Source organism: Emys orbicularis, chromosome 4 (assembly GCF_028017835.1).
Source record: "Emys orbicularis isolate rEmyOrb1 chromosome 4, rEmyOrb1.hap1, whole genome shotgun sequence".
Taxonomy (NCBI): domain Eukaryota; kingdom Metazoa; phylum Chordata; order Testudines; family Emydidae; genus Emys; species Emys orbicularis.
Window position 1 is genome coordinate 43,158,903 of NC_088686.1, and position 26,740 is coordinate 43,185,642.

Genomic DNA, 26,740 nt, shown 5'->3' on the forward strand with positions numbered 1-26,740 from the left:
TTCTGGAGTGCAGGGAGCTGGAGAAGGGACTTTTTTCTTCACTGTCTCACACACTCTGACTCTAAGGGCTTATGATCTGGCACATTACAATGGGATAGCCGGGGCAGGGAAGTGCTCGGTCTGGAGTAGGACATTCCTGTGGAATAGCCCGGGTTTGGTTAAGGGAAGGATAATGCAAACCTTTCTGGTTTCACTTGATGTGCCACTGATGTCCCCTGATCTTGTCTTTGAATTTATTTGGAGTTCAAATGAACCCCAAACACAAAGTCAAATTCATCCAAAAATACTGATTTTCCCCCTGATTTTGGTCAAAATCACAAGGAGAAACATTTCCAATGGTTTCCCATGGAAACTATAAACTGAATGCGGATCTCCTGAAACTTGGCCGCTGGACTTGGCAAAAGGTGCATGGCCCTCAGCAAACCTGGCCAGAGACTCTGGTTTCTTAATGAAAACAGAACCTGGTTTTGTTATAAACAGGGACCTCTCCTGAGGACTCTGCTCCAAAGAGGGATGGAGGCTTCCTACTGCATTTAAGGGATATTGACCCCCATCAGTTCCTACCTCTAGCCCCTGAGCTCAGCACACAGAGCCCCCATGTTTCCAGGTGCACCTCTCACTGTCCTCTTTTAGGTCACCTCCCCCTCCAGCTGCCAGGGGTCTGGTTCACCACTTGCAAGGCCCAAGGGCAAAGAAAACATCCCAAATTTATTTCTGGCCACATGGCACACTATCATGAAGCAAGAACACAACCTCAGACGCGGGTACAATGACCTGACATGAGGATGTAAGTGTCGTAATGCCAGGTCACAGCATCGCAGAACAATTTTTTTAACCCTACTGTTAAAGACACTAACAAACGGGGCTGTCTCACCTCCTGCCAACCATTCTTCAGAAGATACTTCTGGACAGGATTGTTCAGTATAAGGGGTGAAGAGAGGGGGTTGGAAATCTAAGCAATCTTGATAGTGATACATCAACAACAATAATGTATTTAAGGAAGGCAGGCAGCTTTGCGTCGGGACTCCCAGATTCTATACTCAGTTTTGTGGGGGGGAGTTTGTTCTGGTGGGCTAGAGCGGAAATTGAGATTTAGGACTCCTGGGTTCCATTGGTAGCCCTGGGAAGGAGTACTCATTTAGTGTTAGAGCAGAGGGGAGAAGGAGTCAGGACTCCTGGATTCTATAACCACATCAGGGAGGGAGAGTTTGATTTAGTGGGGTTGGAGCAGAAGTCTGGGAGTTAGGACTCCTGGGTTCTGTTTCTGGTTTTGCAGTGGACTTGTGTGATCTTCGACAAGTCCCTTCACCCCTCTGTATAATGGGGATGCTCTAATACCCACCTGTTGCATGGGGCTGGGGTGAGGGGTGAAGTTTAGTTAAACCAACCCCATGTAAAGCCCATTGAAAATCTGAGTTGAAGAGGGCTAAAAATGGGCAGGGAAGGGAAATTCAAACTGAAGGATTCACCAGCTGTTTATCTCACAATGTTATGTGGGAGAATTTCAGCCCCACACTGGTGACATGGGGCCAGGAGCACTGTAAGCCCCAAAGGTACAAGGACTTGATGTCTGCATGCAGTATGTAGAGCTTTCACCTTCAGATTCTTGTCTTGTAAGCCCTGCACCCTGACAGTGATCTCCAGCATCACTGTTAAATTCTCAGCCATCGCCCGTCTGCGTGCTCACGGCACTGCCATCACACAGTTGAATCCGAGACACAGACGCTGTGCGGAAGTGGAGAGAGCTGCACAAGCCACTTCCATTCAGTCTATACCTCAGCATTGTACAGCACCTGAATTTCAATAGCCAGCTAAGTATCAAATCTCTGAAAGCTGGAAATTGAGATTCAGGCTTGGTCCCAAGGTAATAAATGAACTCCCACTTCTTTTCCTGTACATCCGGTAAGCCACAGACCGGAGAGTGCAGAGTCCCTGCCCTCAGGGCTGCACAGCCGCTGTGTCCCACGTGTGAGGAGATGGAGCAGTAACACCCCAAAGGAGAAGAACGTGGCAGATTCATTCTTTCAGGGGGTTTCCTGTCTTCCTGTTTCCAAGCCTCTCTTTCACAAGCAAAACCCCAGCCCTCCCAAACGGGGCCCCACCTCCTGCTAAGAGGCCCACAGCACCATAGTGTTATGGGATTTCAGCAGTCACCTCATGAGGCAGCAACACTGCACTATGCTGCTATGAGGTTTGTGAGTCCTTACATCAAAACTTTGCATCAGTGGATGGCCAGGGCTCATCACATTGCAGCTCAAGGTCATCACAGATAGATTAAGGCAAAGGTTAAGGTTAAGGCAAAGGTTCCACCGCTTCACATCACCCCCAATTTGAGGAGCCAGTTGTCATATAAGAAACTGGGACTGTCCCATGAAGATACCCCGAGAAAGCTCTGACACTGTCAGAGGGAGTACTACTAGTTTGTAAATGTACAGTCTGTATGCAAGAGCCAGTGGCTCCCCACAGTCAGTACAACAGCCACCGCAGGGCGAAAGGAGGGTGCTCATCTCTCAGACCGACCCTTAAGGATGGGAATGCAGTAGTCCCTTGCATAGCGGATCCTTCATTTCCTGGCTTCTCTTTTAATTCTATCCAGGCTTCTGTGCCCCTTTCTTTCTTGCCGCACACCTTGCCTCGTAATTTACACCAGTGCAAAGTATTAAGCCAGGACAGCATTTTATATCCACTTTGCACAGGTGCAAGCACGCAAGCCAATGGAGAATCAGACTCAATACATCTCCTTCATGCCAGTTCACCCCAGTGTAAAACTCCATTTACTTCTGTGGAATTACACCAGATGTCACTTGGCCCAAATGTGTTCTCTGCTGTAAACAGGACAAAGTGCAGGGAAGATGCCATTTTAGGCAAAGGTTCTTCATTTTGGGGGGAAGCGAGGAGGACACCACAGAGGAGAGAAAGACACAGTCAGCGTTAGCCAAGCAAAACTCATCCAAGAAAACCTACTGTCTTCAAAACTTTAGCAAAGTTCTTGGACTTTTTTTTTTCCTCTCAATTTCTTTTATGGGTCCTGCGGCTGGCTGCCAGCACAGCTGAGCTGCTCACGCTGGCTTGTAATTTCTGTAAGTGCCCTGTGATAAAGTGATGAGATTAACTCATCGGAATTCCGGCAGCCTCCCGCTGGCTGGCGGTCACGCTGCCAGCTCAGTCACCACAGACTGGGTGCTCTGGGGAAGAAAGGCTAAAAGAACTTGATTCTCTCCGACAGCCAGCGGAGGAGGCTGTGCGTGTCAATGAGCAGCTGCAGGGGTGCGTGTTTGTTCCTGCATGTGAGTCTGTATCTGCATGTGTTTGAATTTGTGGTGAGTGTGTGCGCCCCGTGTGTGTTTAATATTATATGAGCCAGAAGGGAAGAGTAGAAGATGGGTTAACCTAAGCTCCCAAGAAACTGTGTTCTGAAGAGTCTCTCATTACAGGGGCTTTCCTCACTTTAGAACAGTATTTACCTCTGATCCAAACAGATCTGCACATTATTTACATCAGAAATTACTTATGAAACTAAAAGGCAGGAGAGGCAGTGTTGTTTAGTGATTAGAGCAGGACTCTTTGGTTCAGTTCCTGGCTCTGCTATAGACTCGCTAGGGTGGCATGATGCCACTCCTCGGTCCCCTAGAGCATGGGAAGTGGGAAGCAGGATTTCCCATCAGGATTGGTCCCACGTCCATTTCGGATCACAACACTTGTTCTTCCTTTATTCCGTTTCTCATAACATTAGAGAAGTTTCCTCTCATTTTCTTTCTTTAATCAGAAATAGCTTCAAAATGGCCTAAATATAAGAGATTACTTTAGCAGACAAATTATTTTGTTCAATCAAAGAGCAACACATCATATGCAGAATCCTGCATCTACACTTTAGCAGTTTTGCATGATCAGGACTGCACAAAGCCATACAGGCTACACTCCCAGATTTCCCAAAATTTGGACAGTTTGGTGGGAAGAAAACTGGACTATTCAACAAGTAACCAAGTCAGATGACACGGTCATTCCAGTTTCCATCAGTGTTTTACTTAGTTACTTTTTATCTCGGGTTCGAGTTTGGTTCCTGAACTTGTTCACTTGGATCACAGAATCATAGAATATCAGGGTTGGAAGGGACCTCAGGAGGTCATCTAGTCCAACCCCCTGCTCAAAGCAGGACCAATCAAGGCTGTCCACCACAAAAAGAACCTGGAAATGATACAGCAGCACCCTGTACCAGTAAAGCTCTCATTCAGCAGTGCTCTCTTTCCCAGTAACTCACTCAGATTTACATTAACGCTGATACTATGTGTAAGTAACAGTTTGCAGAGTTGATTCCATGCTCACCCACTGCTTTTACACACGCATCATTTACAGATACATTCCTTGTTTGGACTGAAACACTATATTCTGCTCCCAGCCCAAGTGCAAATATTTTGTGAAAATATGAGGGAAATCCCTTCAGCCATATTCAAGTGAGGTGAGTGTTTGTGTGTCTGAGGGGAATATACGCTGTGACTATGATTTTCAAAAATAGGAGCCTGAAATTAGGCTCCAAAATTCATATTTTTGTGACCTCTTTTTCAAAACTGGTGAGCACCTTACAGCTCCCAGCTGCCATTTATTTAGGTGTCTAAATATGGATTCAGGAGCCCAACGTTAGAGCCTATTTTTGAAAATTTTGGCAAGCACCAATGTGTGCGTGGGTGTAACCTTTGGGACAATGAGATTTTGAGAAAGCAGATTCTGTGCAATAGCACTTTGGTTAACCAAGAATTTCATTTAACCAGGTCTCATGGCAGGGAAGGGTGAGATTCTAAACACTTATAAGGCATGATACCATCAAGGGCATCTGCTGCCAGTAGCCACAAATGCCAAGCTTGAGTCACCAGCATGTCTCTGCTTTGTTTATATTTTAATGCTATCACAGGATTTTAACAAGTAAAATACATTTTTACTGAAGTCCCAGGGAAGATATGCTTCTGCATGATTCTGCTCCTCAGAGAAAAAGGAAAACCAGGGATATGTCTGAGATGCTGTCTGATTTCAAGGCATCTTCTCATTATGGGTGGAGGGACTGTGACATCAGATATAACTTAGCCAATCACTACATAGCTGATATTAGTTCATGCAATTTTATCGGTTGTAATGTAAAAGTTGTTCTGAGCTTTCAAAAAAAAAAAATCCTATTTCTCAGATATGACCTTGCAGCTGAGAAAGAACATATAAATCTCTGGGGATAAGTTTACAAGAGGGCTAGTATGTGCATACACATGCATGCCACTGCTCTCTACAGGATGGAAGCAGAACTGCTCAATTGTGTGTCTTAAGCCCTATACTGCCAACTGCTAGGGGGAAATTTCCTTTAGCTCAAACACTAGTGGCTTGGATTTTTGGAACAGGAGGATCTGGATTCTATCCTTGCTGCTGCTATGAAATTCCCAGGGGCCTCTCTGAGCAGCAAAGCAACAACCACAGAGACCTAGAAGTCCATGGATTTGTTACAAGCACTTTGTTACCACTCCTGTGAGGTGGGTGATTAGCATTATCCACATTTGAAGTCTTAAATGGTGTAAACTCCAGCTATTTCCCCCCCCCCCCAGAAATTGCGCATCCTGCTATGTCCTGCCATAGCAGCTACATTCAGCTATTTGTCCTGAGGGTGATACTTACAGGATCCAAGGCATTCATATGAGTGGGCTGCCCACTCTGGAATTTACTTTCAGAGATATGGCTGATCCAGAACCTGGCCAGGTAAAATATAATGTAAAATGTTTCTCTTTGTCTGTGTCTTCACTAGCTGTAGGTTCTGGTATCTCTTCTCATTTAGTACACTGGCTAGATTTGGGAGTCGGAGACCCAGTACAAGCTGATTTCGTGGGGAGGGGAATACAACAATTTACATTTATTTTATTGCCTACCCAGAGCCCCAATTTTTTAATGACTGAAAAAAAAATATCAAAATACTAGCCCAAACTAATAAATTAATAATGGCTAGAACAGAGCAAAATTTGGAATTTCCATCGTGAGAGAAATTCAGACATTTCAACATTTGCTTTTGTCCCAAATCAGGATGAAAAAGTCAACAGTTTTGCAGAATGGAAATTCTGAAAAATTCCAGTTGTGAAATATCAAAACAAAATGTTTCAACATTCGCAAAATCAAAATGTTTCATTTCAGGTTTATTGAACTTACCCAAAAGACTTTGAATCTGATCAATAATAAATTGCATATTCTAACACTGGCACACTGCCTCATGCAAGCTGTAGCCTGGGAGCCTAATACCCCCATTCTCCCCTTACGTGCCAGGTTATGTGGCTGGACTACATCTCCCACAGTGCACCCACAGTCATGTTACTCCCATGATGCACCGCACTCAGCCAGAGGGAAATCTGCATTGCATTACTGGACATGTGGAGCCCAACTTACATGAGAGGATGGGGGCCTGAACTACAACTCCTATATGGCAATATACTGATTGGGAAATTCAGTTTAATATTTTGTTACCTCAAATGAAAGATCTCATTTAGATTTTACCCAGTGGGAAAAAAATCAAAAATTTCCAGAAAAAACAAAATTTCCCCACAATTTTGTTTTTGGTGGAAAGTGCATTTTCTGTTGGAAAAATCATTAGCTGGAAGATTCCTGACCAGCTCTCATGATAGCCACATAGCAACCAGCTTGCCCCTCCTATCCCTCCCGAGCCTGAAAGAAATGGACTTTGCAATGTGTTTAGGAGAAGGAAGCAAGCTCCAAAGCTGATGGGTTTTCACAGAAAACACTCTACCAGTCCTTTAAATCAAAGGATCTTCAGCCTGGGCATCTTGTTTGATCACAGCTATGGCAGTATCATATGGGGAGAGAAGATATGACAAGTAATCCAGTCCCAAACAATTTAGGGGTCTGCAGCTTTCAACTCCACTATGAAATCAACAGGGAGTCAGTGCAGCTAGGGAGCATCAGTGACATGTGCTCTCAGCATGAGACTCCGCTTTGCAATCAGAGGCCACATTCTGCACTCGGTCTCACTGTTCACAGAAATCAGGATGTAGCACCATGCAGAGAACAGCACAGTAGCATGTTGCTACTTTAGCTCCCCATGTAAAGTGTGTAAAGCAGACAGGTTAGAAATGCTTGTAATGAAGTCATTGATTTTGCAGATTGGGAAACTAAATCACAGAGAGGTGAAGTGATTTGTCCAAGGCCATAAGGGTGTCAGTGTCAGAACTCAGTACAGAATCTACCTGCAGTATCTGTCTATCTAGAGTCTTATACCATGCACATCACCGTGCTAGCTGCGTCCCCAGTCCCAATTCTGTGCTTGAACTATCAGACAGCACCTCTCTCTGACATCACAGCCACAAAAAAGATGACCTGTGCTAGCAGGCAATGTAATAGGTTAGACCAAAACACACATCACAAATACATCACATGGGTGCACACAGACACACGCGCACATGTATATTAAGAAGTCTGGATGGTGATTTAAATTCTCTCATTTGTTATCAAATCTAGTGAATGAAATAAACCTGCAGGATGAATAAGGCTTTTGGAAACCTGTTGGCTGTTGCTACTGATATATAGAGAGCCTCTGTCTCTTCCCTCCTACTGCCCCCTGTCACACTTGAGAGCTCATTCTCCTTTTGCTCAACATGTCCTACAGCAAAGCCTTCTTTGATCCTGCAATCTGCATATTGCCCTGGCTCCCAAGCAGGCCCCGCTTCCTATCTGATCCCCTTCTCTGCCTCTGCCCCTCATCTCCACAATGGAATAAAAGCCTCAGTCTCAACTGCATCAGACCGAGCTCTGCAGCTCAGATGAGTAAGAGCAATTTGGTGCCCTAAGTACCAGACCAGCCGATGGAGAGAGGGACGTGAAGCTGCCTGAGATGGGCTGATGACAGGGTGAGAAAAATCCCCACTTATTCTTTCTCCCCATCTGTTACATGTTACAATTAGGGAACAGCCAACAAGGCTGCTGCACTCAGGGGGTCCCTCAATGCTGTAGGATGAAATCAGCTGACAACTTACACAGGCTGGTGGAGTCTCTGATTACTCTGTCTCTTTCCCCTTCACTTTCTCTCATTCTTTCTAAACTCTCCACAGCTGCTGGTCTTTCCCCATCTCTCCTGATCTATTTTGGCTGGTAGTTTACTAGGGTAAGGTAAAGACGGCCTTCTCTTCTGCTACAGAGATTCCCCAGTGTTGCTTCCCTAGAGGGTTAACCTTTTACTCTCTTTCCATACAAAGATCCCCTGGTGCGCCCTCCCCCCAGAGACCCTCCTTTAGCGTTGGTTGCCCAAATGTTCAGAACTGAAATACCAAGAATGGATCAACAGAGGGACAACACTCAGCACTGCTAGGCGAGAGTGGATGTAAAAGTTCACATTCAACCCATGAAAACTCTGCAATGACAAGCTACAGAAATATTGCATATGAACATCTGGGCGTTCCATAGTGGTACATGTTTTCTATATGGTGTAATGAGAGAGGACAAGCCAGGCAGAGGGAGATGGACCATGTCAGTCTGGGGCAATGGAGAGTGTTAATTTCCAGGGAGTGTAACAGTAAGGAGAGATGCCTGGAATCAGGGAGATCAGAGACAGAAATAGTCTATCCACAGAGACCCATGGAGGATTGTTCCCTGCACTGCTCTGTCCAGTCCTGATTCCAGCATCCCCAGCAATGGGGTGTGATCAGGTATGAGGGAACCACTCACTGAGTACAAATAAAACATGTGTACTTCCCACATACATATTTAATTAATTCAATCAGAGTCAAAGGTGTCTTTGGGGTAAATTCAATACACTTTCCATTGCAGGGTGAATGATGCTGTCCATCTTTTCAACTGGAGAGAGGGGGGAATGTATGCACAGCATGTCTATGCATGTGTGCTTATACTAGTGCATGTGTATGAATGGACCTGCAAGTATCTGTGTGTATGGCAGCCTGCCTGTAAGTGTGTGTTTATTTGTCTATATTTGCATGGTATATCTGTGTACCTGTATACACATGTGCCGTTGTTGGTATGCGCCACTGGTCTTGCAGGTATGTACAATTCTTCTGCGTACCTTTGTGTGTGTGTGCGTGGTATGTAATAGGTGTACATATGTGTGCACATGCAGGTATGCATGCAGGTATATCTGGCTATATGTTTGTGTCTGTGTCCATGCATGCACACATTTGGGGATTGTGGTCCATGCGTTGCTGTTTATGCTGAAATGTCGAGGCTGAAATTTTCAAAACCACTTAAGGAATTTGCAACCGACTGAGACTAAACAGAAATCGGGGTGTCCAACCCCCCGAGGCATCTGAAAATCTCCATCTAAATCTTTAGAACCATGTGCTGTGCTGCTGAGAAGGGAAGGGCATCAGCGTATCTCCATATCTGCGTGCACTATACAGCATCTCCATGAGGTCTACAGTGCTTCAGAACGGATGCAAGCAGGATTGACAGGTTTGTGTGAAAATCTCTTTTCCTGGAGCACTGTTTTCCCCGCAAGGTGCATGACATTACTAACAAGGCCCCAGCCCTATCCTGATGCCCTCAGCAGGCAGGGATTCTGCTCTCCAGATGAGTCTGTGCCAAACAAATGCCCTCCCAGAGTAAACCCTATCCCCCTGCCAGCTACAAATCAGTGGGTAACTCCAGGAGTGGGGAAGGGTGCTGTCTCTTCACTGCAAAACTGGAAAACTCCCTGGAATTACATTTCCTGCAGCAACAGTTTGAAAACAGCTTTGCCACGTGTGATGATGCTGTTGCCAGCTGGGAACCTAGCAAAGCTTCCCAGACTCACAAAGTATAAGGGCTTTGGTTCACATCCAGGGGTGGGAGTGGGGGAGGGCTGGAGGAGGCTTGGCAGAGCTGTGCTGGGGAGCACAGGATAGATTATGTGTGTTTTTGTTGTTTTTCCTTCTCTCCTTTAAAGTGCCATAGGAGTACAAGAGCTTCTGCAACCACAGGAACCCAGCCCCCCATGGATGTGTGAGCTCCCTCTCCCACCACACTGTACCTTGAATTGTTCTTTTGAAGAAGGCTTTGCATGCCTCGCAGGAGGCCACGCCATAGTGGTAGCCAGATGCAATGTCCCCGCACACCAGGCACAGCCTCTTGGGGATGGCATTGAGCATGTACTCGCACTTGGTGGGCGAGTCCTCCATGATGGCGCTGGCACAGTCGTCGTAGCGCTTACGGCAGGATCCGCCACCAATCCCTGCACCGTTGAACATGGGTGGCGAGTCCAGGCCGTTCGGGTGGCCACCCATGGCGATGCCGTAGCCACCACTAGCGTCAGAGGAGCCGCTGGGACTATGATGGCTGATGGCATCAATGCCAGAAGATGGGCTGGACGGCTCAGTCTTAATGAAGGATCCGCAGCTAGAGGTGAGATGCCGCTCCTCTGTGGACATTCTGCCAAGCAGCCTGTAGGAAGAGAGCACAGAAACTTATCAGTCCACAGAAATATCAGGCAGGGTGCAGTCACCACAAAATCCATCCCATTCCCACCTTTGGTCCAGTTCAACCCACTCCCTTTGACTTCCTAAAGGACGTCAGTCCAATTTGTTAAGAGCTGCCTCCCTACTCTCCACCAACCTGAGCAATGGGTAAGCATCATGGTAATTTTTGTAGGTCACCTTTTCAGACAGTCCCAAATTTCAGTGAACAATCTGTTGAAGCGGCTATGTTGTTAGCAGTGCCAGCTGGTCATAAACTATCCAGAGCAGGAGTTCACTACCATGGAGGACAGGTGAAGATCATGAACTGAGCAGGTCTTTAGTGGTGTCAGACGAGGTGCAGGATCCCTCAATCGGGGATTCCCGGCCACTGCTCCAGACAAACAGAGTTTACTAGCAGATTCCATACTAGGACATGAAGTAGAGAGGACTCCTTCTGTTTGTAAATTCCCTTGCAGTAAAGTAAAATCGGTTATTATGCCCACTGTTTTCTTTTTCACCTTTTTCTTTTTTTCTTAAACACTTGGGAATCCTCTCTAGAAGAGAGGCTTCAGAAGCCGACAGAACAGTTTGTAAAAGCCTCCTCCAACTTCCTCATCTCTCCTCAGTTTAATGACAGGGACTTTTTGCTGAGAGAAAGCTGCACAGGAATTGCCATACAAGATGAGACTAGTGCTCCATCTAGTCCAGGGTCCTGTCTCTTACAGGGGCCAGTACCAGATGCATCAGAGGAGAGTGCGAGAAACCCTGAAGTGGGCATTTCTGGACTAATCGTCCATTGCCAAAGTTTAGCCCAAACTGTCATCAGTTAGGGATTGCCTTATTCCTTGAAGCAGAAAGGTTTATATTCCTTCCCAACTGTTAAGGGTTTTTTAGAAACAAACAAACAAAACAACCTCATCTATAGTAACTATGGATATTTTCGTTAGCCATACACACATCTGATCTTTTTTTGAATCTCACTAAACTGTTGGCCTCAATGATGTCTTGTGGCAGTGAGTTCCACAGGTTAATTGTGCACTTTGTGAAAAATTATTTCCTTGTATCAGTATTAAATTTGCTGCCTTTCAATTTCACTAAAAGACCCTTTATTCTTGTGTTATGAGAAGGTGAAGAGGAGTGCCCAATCTACCTTCTTTATGTCATTCATTACTTGGTGTACCTTTGTCATTTCCCCACTAATTCATCTCCTCACTATCTTTTCAATCTTTCTTCATACAGAAGTCTTTCAAAGGTCTCATTAGCCATCTCTGAACCTCCTCCATTTCTGCTATATTTGTTTTTAGAGAGGGTGACCAGAACTGAATTCAATGATCCAGATTCTCAGCTGATGTAAATCAGCATAACTACATTGAAATTAATTCTCCAGCTGAAGGTGTAGCCCAGCGTTCTAGGTAAGGATGAATCTCAAATTCATATACAGACATTATAATATTTTCAGTGTTATTTTTCATCCCATTTATTATACCTTCTACCATTGTTTGGTTTTTTTTAAACCATTGCTACATACTGAGCAGAGACTTTCATTGAGTTGTCCACAATGATGCTTAAGTCTTTTTTCTGAGTGATTACAGTTAATTTAGAACCCATTGTTGGGATTCCCTCTGAGACCTTTTCCACTCAGCTTATCCAGAACACCTCGTCCAGTTCTGGGAGAACACTTCATCCAGTTCTCTGAAATCCAAAAACTCAGTTCAAGTCCCCTCATCACTTAGGCTTGTACCCTATGCTCACGCTGGCCAGGGCCAGACACAGGGGTTTAGAAACAGAGTGATACAACAATTCCAAATCATGTCACACACTACACAATTTATATATATTTTTCCTAGCTACTAACATCCATATTTCTTCATCTGATTGGTTTGGCCATCACGCAAATCGTGTAAGGACCAATTGCTTTATGTCCTTCACCTTATTTACCTTTCAAGCTGATCAGTTCAGGGTGTTCCCACTTATCTCAAATAGCCCAAAAATGCCATCTCCAGCACACAGCCTGTCACTCCCTTGTTTACAGTTTAACCTTACACTCAAAATCAAGCTATGTGCAAGTTTACTCATGCCCAGCAAAATCTATGCCTACATCCATCAACGTGTATGAAAAATTGAATGATTCCTTCCAATGTACATCATCCTACATTTGTCAATGATTAATTTCATGTGCCACTGTGCTACCCATTTATCCAGCTTTGTTAGGACCCTCTGGAGTTCATCACAGTCTTCTCTGGTCTTGAATAATCTAAATAACTAACTTTGTGTCATCTGCAAATTTTGCCAACTCACTGCTCTCCACATTTAACAACCCAAGTATGAACCTTCGGGCACCCCACCGATAACCTTCCTTTGCCATGCTGAAAATTAATCAGTTATTCCTACCCTTTGTTTTCTGCCTCTTAGATACTTTTTAATCCATACTAGTACTTAACTTCTCACCCCAGGACTACTGAGTTTCCCCTCTTGTGAAGGAATTTGTCAAAAGCTTTTTGAAAATCCAAATAAATTATTTGGATTAGTGCATTTGGTTGTCCTGTATGCACTAATTTGTTGACATGCCCAAAGAATTCTAATTGATCGGTGACACATGATTTTCCTTCGTGGAAGCTCTACTGATTTTTGGGTGCCATGCCCTAATCATCTAGGTATTTTATCATTCTGTTTTTAATATCAGTCCATGTACCTGGTAAATGTACCACCATCCTGCCGTCAGAAGGGCAAACCCATCAGAGACGACAGGACAGAGCTTCTCTCATGTACCAAAATTAGAGTATGCATGAGTAGGTGAGTACTTATTCCAATGTGTATGTGCTGCTACACACTGGAGATGCAGCAGCTTTATGATCCTGTATCCTCATAACCTCATTCTAACCAAGTCTCTCCTAATTTCCCCCCCCCCACTCTCTGTTTAGCCCAATATGTTTGATCTTGTACCTCCCCCCAACTAGATCTGCCAACAACTCTGTTACCTATTGAGATTTCTGACCTCAAGAGTGTGGGCAGGCATCTCCCATCCCTGGCCTGATGGGCTCCAGTGCGCCAGGGTTACTAAAGAGGAGCCCAACTATTGGTCCCACTCAGAGATGAGATCTGAAAAGTTAAGGACAACCCAAGCTTCGCCCAGCAGAGGGCTACAATGGACTAAGGTCCACCAACCGTTTGCAAACATGTAGCTGAATGCAGCTGCATTCATCTTTAGTAGAGAGGGGCAGCTACAGCAACCACAGATCTCAGCATGCAAAGCTGCCTGTCTGTTTTGGTCAAAATACAGCTTTGCACGTTGAGACCCACCTCTAGCCTCCATGGCCCCATCTCTGTATTAAAGACGAAAGCTGTGGTCACACTGCTGAAAGCTGCCGGCTTCACTCTATCTGACCACCACTGCTAAAGGAGTCCAGATGCAGCCCGGATCTGAAGAGCAGCTGGCACAATACCATCAGGTTAGGGCAGGGGTAGGCAATCTGCGGCACGCAAGCTGATTTTCAGTGGCACTCACACTGCCCAGGTCCTGGCCACCGGTCCGGGGGGCTCTGCATTTTAATTTAATTTTAAATGAAGCTTCTTAAACATTTTAAAAACCTTATTTACTTTACATACAACAATAGTTTAGTTATATATTATAGCCTTATAGAAAGAGACCTTCTAAAAAAACGTTAAAATGTATCACTGGCACGCGAAACCTTAAATTAGAGTGAATAAATGAGGACTCGGCACACCACTTCTGAAAGGTGGGTTAGGGTCACAACAGAAGGCAGAGACACCAAAAAACAATGTTGGTTGCCTTTTATTGCACAAAGGAGCTCACAGGTGAGAACAGGCTGTGTCACAACACCGGATGGAGGGACTCATGCTGTGCATATAGGCAAGGCCCCCACACTATGTTGGGGATTACGAAAAAGATCAGACTGGGATGTGAGCCACATTCCCAAATTCAAACAGGTGAATTAGAATCCCAGCCTCTTTCTTTTAAGAAGACTGTAATTCACATGCTCAAGGGGAAGGGGAGACAAAGGAAGGCAAATTTACTGCTGGGGGAATTCTGCACCAAAAAATTTAAAATTCTGTGCACAATATTTTAAAAGTCTGCAAAATTCTGCATATTTTATTTGTTAAAATAACACAGTATAATCACTCTGGTTTCAATTATTTTGGTAATTTATTTAAACTACAATCCAATGGATGAAGAATGGGAGTGGGGAGCATTGGAGGAAATCCCACAAATCCCCTCTAATAGTAACATAGCTAGTATTGACCCTTTACTTCTAATTATTAGTCAACAAATGTATGCAGCCATATGCTCAGTGTTACATCATAGGCAACTGAAGAGCAAGCGAGGGCTGGGGACTCAAACTCCAGAAAGGTCAGTAACAAACAGTTCATGGAGCACATTTTGATAGGAAATTTTTTCAGTCCAAAAATTTAGACCCGTTCTAATCACTAAAGCACCATAAGTATTTATGAGGCCACACTGTCCTTTACAATAAGGCTCCTTTAGACCACTCTGGCAATGTAAAGGGGCCTTAAAATTTTTACACCAGTTTTATACTCCTGGGGGAATTCACTAAAAACAATGGGAATAATTCTCTAAGCAGGAAAGCTGCTACATTCTGCTCTGCCTGAGAGGGACATGCCTACCTCCCCAGAAACACCCCAAAGCCCTGCCCCTCCATGCCGAGTATGCCGCAATAGCGAGCGAGAGTGACAGAGTATTTCTCTCTCTCAAACGCATGACTGCCCAGACCTCCCGTCCTGGTGGTGATTTATGTCTCTACTGGCTGCTCCAGGCACCCAAACTGACCTGCCTGCACTGCAGGGAGGGACGTGTGACCGCTTTTGCGGCTTCCCTTTGCTTCTCCGTCAGAAGTCATTTTTCTGCAGGGAAGCAAAGAAATCTGCGGAGGCCATGAATTCTGCACACATGCAGTCACACAGAATTCCCTCAGGAATACAAATTGGACCCTTCAATGACTTGGGAAAAGGATACTGAAAGCTGATAAATTAAGGGTCTGGGAGAATATAAGCCAAACACAGAAATGAAATACAACCAGGCTAGCACACTCCATGGTCAGGCACCAAACACCCCTAAAGGAAGACAGACAGCATCAAGGGCTAACAAAACAGATGGAGAATACTCAGATATTGTATCTGAGCTGGTAGCTACCCACATCCTGGGAAGAGCACATTCCACATGAATCATTTAGGAAACATACTCACCCTGCTGCAACACACAGTCTAATGGTAACTTTCAAAAATATAAAGCAAACCCCTATTAGAAGAAATAGAGTTGTGACTGTTGGGAGAACAGTACTAGTGTAACTTCCCCCATAATAGTTCAAGAAAATCCAGATATACTCTCTCTGGATGAGATTCAGGAACATTTAGAAACATCTTCTACTTTATTTCCATACTGAGTCTTCGTTTATTAAAAATGGCTTTTAAGTGAGGTTTCATCTAGGAACGCCCATGTCTGGGCCAATCATAACCCAGCCCAGAGGTGACTCTAGTTTGCAGCCACTTCTCAAAATCATAATCCCTGATAGTCAAATGTGTATTTTAAGGACTGACAAACCTGGAGACTGAAGGCCTCTGTTTATCCCCAGCATAGGCAGGCCACAAATAGAGGCAGGGTGAGCTTCCCTACATGCTGACCCATCAATGTGCTGCCTTCCTGTGCTGGAGGAGCGTGAGGGGAGCTCAGTCTCCTTGGCCCAGTTCAGTTCTCTGACTCAGCGCTGAGACCACATAGAGGCCAGATAGTGCTATCTGTGATGGTGGTTTTCGAGATATTGACACCAGTCCTCTAGGATCTAGACTGAGGCCTCCCCAACCCATTTCACGTGGGACACCGACAAGCCAATATATGGTAATAAGTAATGACTAGTGACTACTGACTAGGCCAGATTTGCATCAGTGACCTGGAGTAAAAGGCTGCATGTTCCATTGAGGAACAGAACTGGCAATCAGGACATCTTTGTTCATTACTGAGCCTATATTTTTATTTTTTGCTCTATGGAACAATTTGTGCATCCCATCACAGCCCAGGGTTAGCACTGTTCTGGGTCTCCCATGAAGCTGAGCAAAGCCTGACAAATTCTGACCTTCCACGAACACTCCTAACAAAAAATCCCCCTTTTGACAAGGAATGTTTGTTATTTTTAAGCTGACTCAAAGTGATGGCAGCAAAATGCACAAAATGAGGCAAAATTTGGGAAAGTCAACACACCTTGACAGCATTCTGAACAGCAGAAATAACTGCAAAACATTTCCACCTGTCCTGCAAGTTCACAAAGTGAACAGCAGCTATTTGCTTGACTCCGGTTACCTTATTGGGAATGTAAAAGGAGAGAGACTTGATCCAATTCTCCTCCGAGCTGGCACAGGAAGCTCCGTTACTATTTCTGTGCCCATGTAACAAGCTTAGAGGTTCTAAACGTTTCGTTCTTTTCACCTTTCCTAATCATAGGTCATTCCCTCTAATCCCGTTAGCATCTTTGTTGCCCTTCTCTGGATTCTCTCCAATTTGCCTGTCTTTCCTGTAGCGAGGTGTCCAGACTTGCGTGCAGAACTTCAAGTGCAATCGTGCCAGGGCTTTGTGGAGAGGGACTATCTCTTCCCTGGCCGTGCAGTACAGCATTGGCTTTTCTAGCCATTGGATCACATTGTAGGCTGCTATCACTTGGTAACCACTAACCCAGTTGTTCTTAACCAGGTGCCCGGGGCCCCTTAGGGGGCCTCGAGCAGGTTTCAGGGGGCCCGCCAAGCAGGGCCAGCATTAGACTCGCTGGGGCCCAGGTCAAAAAGCTGAAGCCCCACCGTATGGGGCTGAAGCCCAGGTCCCTGAGCCCCGCCACCCGGGGCTGAAGCTGATGCCTGAGTAATGTAGTTCATGGGGGCCCCTATGGCATGGGGCCTCAGGCAATTGCCCTGCTCCCTAACACTGGCCCTGGCTTTTATATGCAGAATATTGTGGCACAGGTTGAACGTGGAGTTTTTATAGCATGTTGGGTGGGGGGCTCAGAAAGAAAAAGGTTGAGAACCTCTGCACTAACCCACCCTGGTCTTTTGGAACATAACAGCTTTAGCCACCTTGCTCCCATTAGCACAGGGGATTCTCCCTGCTGCAAGGGCATCCTCTGCCATTTTCAGCCTCATGTTTCTAATTTCTATCCATTTTACCCAAACCCCTCTAACACAGCTTCCTCACTTGCTTGGTACTTGTTTCCAGGACCTTCCAGCTTGGGGACTGTCTGTGAATATAACAACTTATGCCTTTCACATACTCTTCCAGGACCTTTTGAACATTTCAGCCCTAGCATGATCAAGAACTTCTCTCACCCCCCCTTTACAGCTTGTCAGCCAGTCTGCGATCCATTTCACAGGATTTGCATCCAAACCAATTTGATCTAATTTCCCTAACAAGATCTTGCATGGCTCCATGTCAAATGTCTGAGTAAAGTCAGACAGTCTATCCACAGTATTGCCTTTGCCCACTAATTATCTAATTGTATCAAGAACAGCAATTGTCTGTTGAACTTGTTTCATAAACCCGTTGTTGTTTATTGCTCATGATGCTGTTAGCCTCTATACCCCCAATCCTGCCCTCAGACTCGCGTGCACAAATCCCATTGACTTTGGATGGAGCTGCACAGATTTAGATGAGGGCAGAACTGGGCACTGGAAGCTTACAGATTCCATCTATTAATATTGGTTGCATTATCTTCCTAGGCAGTGATGTTAAGTTAATGGGAGTTAGGAGTTCTCCCAGTTCTCTTCTAGCTTTTCCCCTACCTTTCATCCTCCCCCTCTTCCCTGAAATGGCTGGATTGCTAATGGCTCAACACACTCTTAAGAGCAATGTTAGGAGCTGGAAAGGCTGCTAGACAGACAGTGCTAGAGAAGGCAAAGTATTCTCTCTATAACATTAAGGTAGTGAATACTGCCCTTTAACACACCCTTAACAGAATTTTTGAGTTCAAAAATAATACCTAAATGGCAAAAACTCAGGATATGTGCAGTTAAAGCTCCCACACCAATTTTTGACATGTTATTCATGGTAATGTCTGTAAGAAGTCACCCTTTTCCCCCACCCCCGTCCCCATCCCCGCACACACAGCTGTGGAATACCAGACTTCTTCCTGCAAAAGGCCAACATTTTCTAATCTCCAGTAACACACTCTTACTTAGGCCAGTGGAGGATCAGTGGAACGAAGACACATCCCTACCCCCGGCACAAACTCTATGCCAGTGTGAGACAGCTGGCACAATAGCTGGCTTCATGTTAGAGGGGAGCTCCTGTCCACCAGAGGGATTTTCTGTTGGCTACTTTTGGCCAGAATCCAGCTACTCTCTGCTACCTGAGCAGCACAAAGTGGCCGTAGCAGAACCAAGAATCTGGCCCCAACTCTCCGCCTCCTGCCAACAGTACCAAGAAGGCGGGGCTTGGAGGCTACAGGAAACAATTCTGCTCAACTTCTCCAGTGGCTGAGTCTTCACCACATGGACAAACGAACAGTGAGGAGGCAGTGGCATCTCACCACCCAAGCCTAATACTAGACTCCAACTTCCTGTAAGGGAGCAGGACCTGGTTGTTGGAAGTTCTGACCTATAGGCCAGGCCTCTCACCAGGGTCTTGTTCCCAAGTCATGTATAAATTGACCCAAAGTGGTCGAGATTTCCAAGACCAAGATTTAAATCATGGTTAAAAAGGACAAACACTGAACCGTTTCCCATAAGAAATTGCAGACATTTCTGGGAGTGGGAGAATTGGTGGAAGGAACATTCTCTCAGGTGTTTCTGAAGTGGGGGTGTCAGAATTGCTATCTACTTGCAGAGTTTTCTCTGTTCTTGATATTCTGGCAGTGCAAAGAGTCAAAAAGGGGCCTTTTCATTGGTTCCCACTATGGGATCTGGATTCTAAACTGTATGAAATCTTGATATTTTAATCCCTAAACTCTGCCATAAAGTTTGTAACCTCTGCAAGCAATATACCAGAAGAGCATCTAACTTCCATGTGCCTATGGCTATGCTGGTGGAATTTACCACTTTTGTAAAGCCTCAAATAGGATGGGGGGGGGGGGGAGGTTGTTCAGAAGTGTTACAGGCTTTTCTGGCGAAGATCTATGAGGCCACCACTATAATTCTGTTCAACTCACATGAGATACCAACTTGTGACCCAGCTGAGAAGCACATTTGCAGCAGCGCAGAAGTTTTAAGCTTCACCAGCAAAGGCTGCAAAACTTTTAAGCCTCATAAGCACCACCAGCTAAACAGAAACTGCACTGAAGTTAGAAGCAAAGTCTGTCCAGGCATATACATCGGAAATCAATACTTTGTCCAACCTTAATAGAAAGTAAAGAAATTCTCAGGCAAAAACGTGGTTAATATACAGTGATAAAGTTCAGGGTGTTGTGGTTGCTTTTCAAAGCTATGTTAACAGAGTCTAACAGATTTATAACCAAAAAAATCCCACAACATTCGTGAAATTTGCAAATGATGCTAGTCTGGGAGGAGTTGCAAAATGCTCATGAGGACAGAGGAATAATCCAAACAGACCTAGAGAGATTTAACATGAGCAAGAAAAAACAAAATGAGAGTCAGCTTAGAAAAGTGTAGTAACTATACTTGAGAAAAAGTAGTCAGAAACCCAGATGCAAGAATATAATTAATGCCAATCCACTTGGATTTATGGAAAATAGATTCTTTCACACTAACTTGATATTTTTTTATGAGATTACAAATTTGGTTGATAAAGGTAATAGTGATTACATAATAGACTTCTGTAAGGGGTTTGACTTGGTACAACATGACATTTTGATCAAAAATCCAGAACGATATAAAATTAATATGGTACACATGAAATAGATTAAAAGATGGCTAACAGGTTTTCAAAACATAATTGTAAATGGGGAATCATATCAAGCAGATATGTTTCCAGTGGGACCCCACAGGGATCACTTCTTGGCTCTATGCTATTTAACATTTTTATCAATGACCTGAAGGAGAACCTAAAATCACTTCTGATTAAGTTTGCAGACACAAAAATTGGAGTGGTAAATTATGAAGAGGACCCGTCACTGATACAGAGTGATCTGGATCACTTGGTAAGCTGGGTGCAAGCAAACAATATGCATTTTAACATGGCTAAATGGAAATGTATACATTTAGGAACAAAGTATGTAGGTCCTACTTACAGGATGGGGACTCTATCCCGGGAAGCTGAGACTCTGAAAAAGTCACTCTCAGTGCAACGCTGTGGCCAGAAGGGCTAATGCAATCCTTGAATGCATAAGCAGACGAATACTGAGTAGGAGTAGAGAGGTTATTTTACCTCTGTATTTGGCATTGTTGTGGACACCAGAACTGGACACAATATTCCAGCAGCAATCACAATTCAGGAAGGATGTTGATAAATTGGAGAGGTTCAGAGAAGAGCCAAGAGAATGATACTAATAGACTCAAGGAGCTCAATCTCTGTTGTTTAACAAAAAGAATGATAAGAGGTGACTTGATTATAGTCTATAAGTACCTACATGGGAAAAATATTTAATAATGGGCTTTTCAATCTAGCAGAGAAGGGCGTCATATGATCCAATGGCTGGAAGTTGAAGCTAGACAAATTCAGACTGGAAATAAGTGTGACCATGACAGTAATTAACCACTGGAACAACTTATCAAGGGTCATTGTGGATTCTCCATCACTGGCAATTTTAAAATCAAGACTGGATGTTTTTCTAAAAGATCTGCTCTGGGAATTATTTTGGGGAAGTTCTATGGCCTGTGTTATACAGGAGGTCAGACTAGATTATTGTAATGGTCCCTTCTGGCCTTGGAATCTATCAGTCTATGAAGAATACGCGAGAGAGACCAAGGGGAGAGAGTTGGCAGCAGATCAGAAAAGAGTTTGCAATGTGATGTGGCTACAACAATGGCAAATGTAATTTTTGGGCTGCATATGCAAAGGGATGTTGTGAAGCAAGGGAGGTGAAAGGGAAGCTGCCATGTGTGTGGGCCTGTTTGACAGCTTATCACCTTGGACAGCTCATAATTGCCACATGCCCTCCATTCTTTCAGGTCTGTCAATAAATGACAATGTCATCTGAAGGGCAGATACTCCTGAAGTCTTCCCTGTTCCTCTGACCACTCATTATGAACCCTGCATGTTGCACTGGCAGAAGGCAGCGCATCATCACCTGGGCACCACCTCCTGACAAACTTGGTGGCCCTTTTCAGTGCAAGGTCTGAATCCTAAGGATACCAGGATCTGCTCTGGACACTTTACCATTATATAGAAGAGGCTATAGCTGGCATAGGCTGGAAGGGCAGGTGTGGGCTAACCCATTCTACAACTAAAGAGCATCCTGTTTGAATTCATGCATTCAGCAGGGCAAACTTCAGTTTTGTAGGGCAGCAGGGAAGAGTTTCTGGCCTGTAAGTGGGCAGGGTTTAGGGCAAAGTTAGAGATGGCATTGGAAGTTGGATCTTAACTGTGATGTTCTTGAGTTTCTAGCATGTAGGGCTTGGGGATTTTTAACTCAAGCACTTTGCTTAGGTTGCTTTAAAGGTCAAGAGAGTCTCAACCTTAATTTAATTTATGTGTTTTTGGCCTGGACTACAGATGCTTTTCTAAGGGCTCTTTGCAGCTCCTCCCTTTGGATTGTCTGAGTTTCTATTTCTCCCGAGTCTCTTGCGCCTCTTCTCTAGAGTAGTGCAAATCCCCATGGTTTCAGGCTGCACGGGTTTGTGTTCACATGGATTTTTTTGTATACTCACTAATATCAGATTTCTGTTTTGGGCTCAAACGCAAAGAACAGCTCACAGCAGAAGGCTGCTGAATTTTCCCTGATTTGGGGGGAAAATCCTCAAGCGCTAGATGGCTTCCACCAAACCTGGACTTAGCTCCAGATTGTAACAAAGCCCAGACTTTTTGAGTTTAACCTGGAGTATTTTTCTATTGCTTCTCTCTTTGCTATTGATCTGGTTTCTTTTGTACAAATACGTTGCAACCACCTTGCCCCCTTGTCTCTGATTTGTTGTGCAGTGATGTGGTTTTTTGGGTGATGGTTTTTTTTGGCCTTATATTTTCCTGTAGGGAGGAAAAGTTAATGAGTCCAGAGATTGAAAGAGCTGGATTGAAACTGTAAACAAGTGAGTTCGCCAGTAAACCCAACAGCTCCCCAGCCTGAGAAGTCTATCTTGAGGCAGGTCTCCAGGGGGCAGTCTCACTGGTGGCCACAAGAGAACTGGGTTATATTAGGTCTATTGATATGGGATGTTGGCTGGGACCCAGTTCCTGCAAATGGATCAAAGAAATCGATTCCTGGCATGGGGCCAAGGGGAGGCTTAAATCCACGCTTCCTTGCAAATTGGGGGATGGGTAAATAGATGCTCAAATTCAGAGTCTTGCACAAATAATAATCACTCGTCTAACGCCCAGGAAACATTTTATTCCTCTGATCCATTGTATAACTAGATTCCAGCTACACATCAGTAGCCCAGGTCTGATCATATTGACAAAAGCTGCCCCACAAGCTGTCTGGATGTCTTTAAAAAAATAAGAGTCTTCTTGAGGTGAGGAGACTTTCTGGTTTTCCTGTTAGCCTTTATTCCCCTCGCCCCCGTCCTACTCCTCATTATTTCTCTTCACCTTTAAAAGGACTCTCTTGTTTGTAAACTGTAAGAAGAATTATACAGATGAATTAAGACAATTAATCTGGAGCTGTGACACATATTATCAGTTCACTCTCTTATTAACAGGTCAACTTCTGATGGTACTTTGCCCTCTGGTGCATTGCAAGCATTTCTTCCAAAGAAAATTGCTTTATTATGTGGGCTAAGGCTTTTAACGGAGAGCTACTGGTGAAATCCCAACAAAATGAAGACCAAGACTGACTTGCGAATCATTATTTATCCAAAAAGACCCCAATTTTCCCCCTAAAATCCTGTTTTTCATGTCTCCAGCCTGCCTGATTCTCACTACACTGCACCTACCGCTATAATTCCTGTATCTGCAAATCTAACCACACCACCTCCACAATATTGTTCATACAATGCCCAAGGCCGCAACTCAGCCCCTGATGAAATTCTCAGCCAGACCATCATCTCCTCTTGCTCTGCCTCTTGGAGTCCCCTTCTCTACAGTCTACTTATCTATGGTATTTACAAGATACTTTACACCTTGGTATCTAAAGTGTCCTTCCCAATGTCCTTCAGACACTATGGTAATAAGTGCTATATAAGAACCTAACAGAATAAAAAAGAACCTTTTAACTCCAGCATGTGCAGAATTCTGCCTCCACTCTCTCAGATGTGGAAAGCAAGGCAAACATGCCACCCTCTAGCACCTTCCTGAGATCCCATTCATTTTAGTATTCTGCCCTGCTCCCTCGGCTCATTTAGCACTCCTACCTTCAGTACCACCTTCGCACCATCAGTGAGAAGGCCTCCTCCTTGGCAACTTCTTTCAGTCTGGACCAGCCTTCTTGTTCCTCCCTGCCTCATCACCAATTCTCTATCACAATTTAGATCTTCCTTGATAGCATCTCCCCTTAACTTTGCCTATGCTTCATGTTGAACAATAGCAGAGGGAGGTGGGGGATTATTTAACTCCGGGAAGTGTTTGGGTAAGGAGTTGGGAGAAAAGACACTACACAAAATGAAGTGGCACTGAATTGATGGAGAAATCAGGGACACAAAACCAGAAACAAGGGTGAAAAGGGACTAAAGAATTACCTTCTAAATATGTGTTTGCTGAAAAGTGGACTCTGGATTTATTTAGACATAGGCAGGCTGGCAGGGGCGGCTCTATGTTTTTTGCCGCCCCAAGCACGGCAGTCAGGCGGTCTTCGGTGGCACGCCTGCGGGCGGTCCGCTGGTCACGCGGATTTGGTGGCGTTTCTGCAGGTGATCTGCCGGTCCCACGCCTTCGGCGCACCCGCCGCCAAATTTCCGCCGAAGCCGCAGGACCGGCGGACCTCCCGCAGGCACGCCGCTGAAGGCTGCCTGATTGCCGCCTTCACGGCGACCGGCACGCCGCCTCCCGCAGCTTGCCGCCCCAGGCACGCGCTTGCTGCGCTGGTGCCTGGAGCTGCCCCTGCAGGCTGGAAACCCCAACACTCCTGTTCTTCAACTTCACTGTGCTTGGGAATTCTCTGACTTTGGTGTGTTGCTCAATTTCTTTTTCTGTCCTTTCTTAGTTTCCCTCCATTACACCCCCCCAAAATCCAGAGCAGGAGCAAGACATCACCTCTCTATCTTCCTTTCCCACCCACCTGAGGAATTGAACCAGTCACGAGCAGTCTCTCATCATTATAAAGATTAGTCAAAACCAGCCTGATCTGGACAACTGATTGAAATCTCATTCCACACAAATTATGGCACGGAAAATAACGATGGGCAATTAGTGCTTTTCAATAAGGCCTTTTTCTCTCTGACTTTCCTGGAAGCAGTCATAAGATGGAGAGAGCACAAAAGTAGGATGAGGGTGTGAACATGGGCATAGGAGCTGGCCTACTCTGGCTTCCACAGATCCCCTGGGCTATTGCCGAATGGTATAGGGAATTAGGAACGAAATAACAGGAGTGCTATAGACCTGTCACGTGACAGAGTTGGTGGGGGGGGAGGGGAGGAATGCTGCAAATCAGGATTGAAGTACAGCTGTAGGCCTGTGGGGTGAGTGCAGGTCTAGAAAAGAAGTGGAGGGTGGGGGTGGCACTACAGATAAGGACTGAGATCCATTGGCAGAGTTGTGTGAAGTACACTTGCATGGCACGTACCTGCTCTGTGTCTGGCTTTCGCCCTTTCAGCCTCTCAATCTCACAAGCAATACTGAAAGTTAGAGAGGGGTTAGCTAAACCTAACCCAATCTGTTTGCTGGTGTCCCTAAAACACCCAATGTACCTATGTATACCAGAGGCCACTGTTAATGTACAGCACTGTTTTCAGCCACAAATTTAAGTTATCCCAAGGTTTCCAATGCAATTTTGTTCACCTTTAAAGACCCACCTTTGGTAGCTATTTAGCAGTTCCCTTAAGACACATGTCATTGCTATAACAAGTAGCCATTTACACTGGACCCAAATTCCAGTTTGGGTTTTGATATTTTAAATTTCATTTTAAATCCACCTCATTCATCTGCCTTCCAGACCATCTGTCTATCCACTCCTCCCTCGTACTGACATAGAAGCTTCCATCGCACTCAAGCCCAGCCCGAATTCAGCCACACCATGCGATGCACTCTTGCCTGACTGATCGAAGAGATGAGAAGGAGCCATAGGTCATGATAAACTGTTGTTCTATTAGATAATTCCATAATCTGGAATTTTATGGTGCATACATTCATTCTCTCCTCTGTACACTCATAAATACTGCAAGTGCTTCCAACTGTTTGACTGAGGAATCAGAGAGATGTCAGTAGAACTGCGATATGGGACAGTCACCTTGTTACAGAGTGTGAAGTGGCCAATAACAATGGAAAACACAGTCTCTTAGGAAACAGTCAGAAAGAATGTAATACATTTTCAATATTCCAGGCCCCTAAAATATCAATTATCCTAGGACTAAAAGAACAAAAAGAGTAGAAACATGTTCTGACTACAAAAGAGACATACCTTTAATTCCAGCTGCCCAATATAGATGATTAGAAAGCATCACAAAGACAACTACAGGAGCATTTTACCTTTTTCACTTTTTATGCGATATAATCTGGTACTGAGAATGCCTAGTTATTGACAAAGTTCAAAACCAGTAATAGTCCACTGAGGGTACTGATAAAGTTCATCCTCGCAATGAGCAGGTCCTTTTATTATCGTGATAATTTATTACATGTATAGAGAACCTTTCCTCTCAAAGGATTCTGCAGAGCTTTACAAATTATACTTGTGTTATATCTAACCTATGTAACTATAACAGGGTTAAAAAAAACCTAGATACATTCATGGAGGATAGATCCATCAATGGCTATTAGTCAGGATGGGCAGGGATGGTGTCCCTAGCTGGGAATGAGCGACAGGGGATAGATCACTTGATGATTACCTGTTCTGTTCATTCCCTCTGGGGCACCTGGCATTGGCCACTGTTGGAAGACAGGATACTGGGCTAGATGGACCTTTGATCTGACCCTGTATGGCCGTTCTTACGTTCTTAATGGTTTTACATCTACATGTCTGTATTCATATCTATACAGAATATGGAGTCCAGGACTGCAATGGATCTGCAGATCATGACTGAGGCTCATCAGCGGACCCAGAACTGGAACAGCAAGGGGTTCTGAAGTCAGGTCTCAAGTGCTTTGGGACAGCTGTGTGAAGGAAAAATGCACAGCA

General features: G+C 44.7%; 1 protein-coding gene across 4 annotated transcripts in view; it reads right to left on the reverse strand.

Annotated features, from left to right (window-relative positions):
- Window positions 1-10,385, reverse strand: part of ESRRB (estrogen related receptor beta) — a 50,252-nt gene extending 39,867 nt beyond the window's left edge. For 3 of the 4 annotated variants that reach the window (XM_065402989.1, XM_065402988.1, XM_065402987.1), the window contains exon 1: window positions 9,989-10,385. In XM_065402989.1, coding sequence (XP_065259061.1) covers window positions 9,989-10,385 — 397 coding nt within the window. The remainder of the gene's footprint in view (window positions 1-9,988) is intronic. The other variant, XM_065402990.1, reaches the window with a different exon arrangement.
- Between the last annotated feature and the right edge of the window lie 16,355 nt (window positions 10,386-26,740).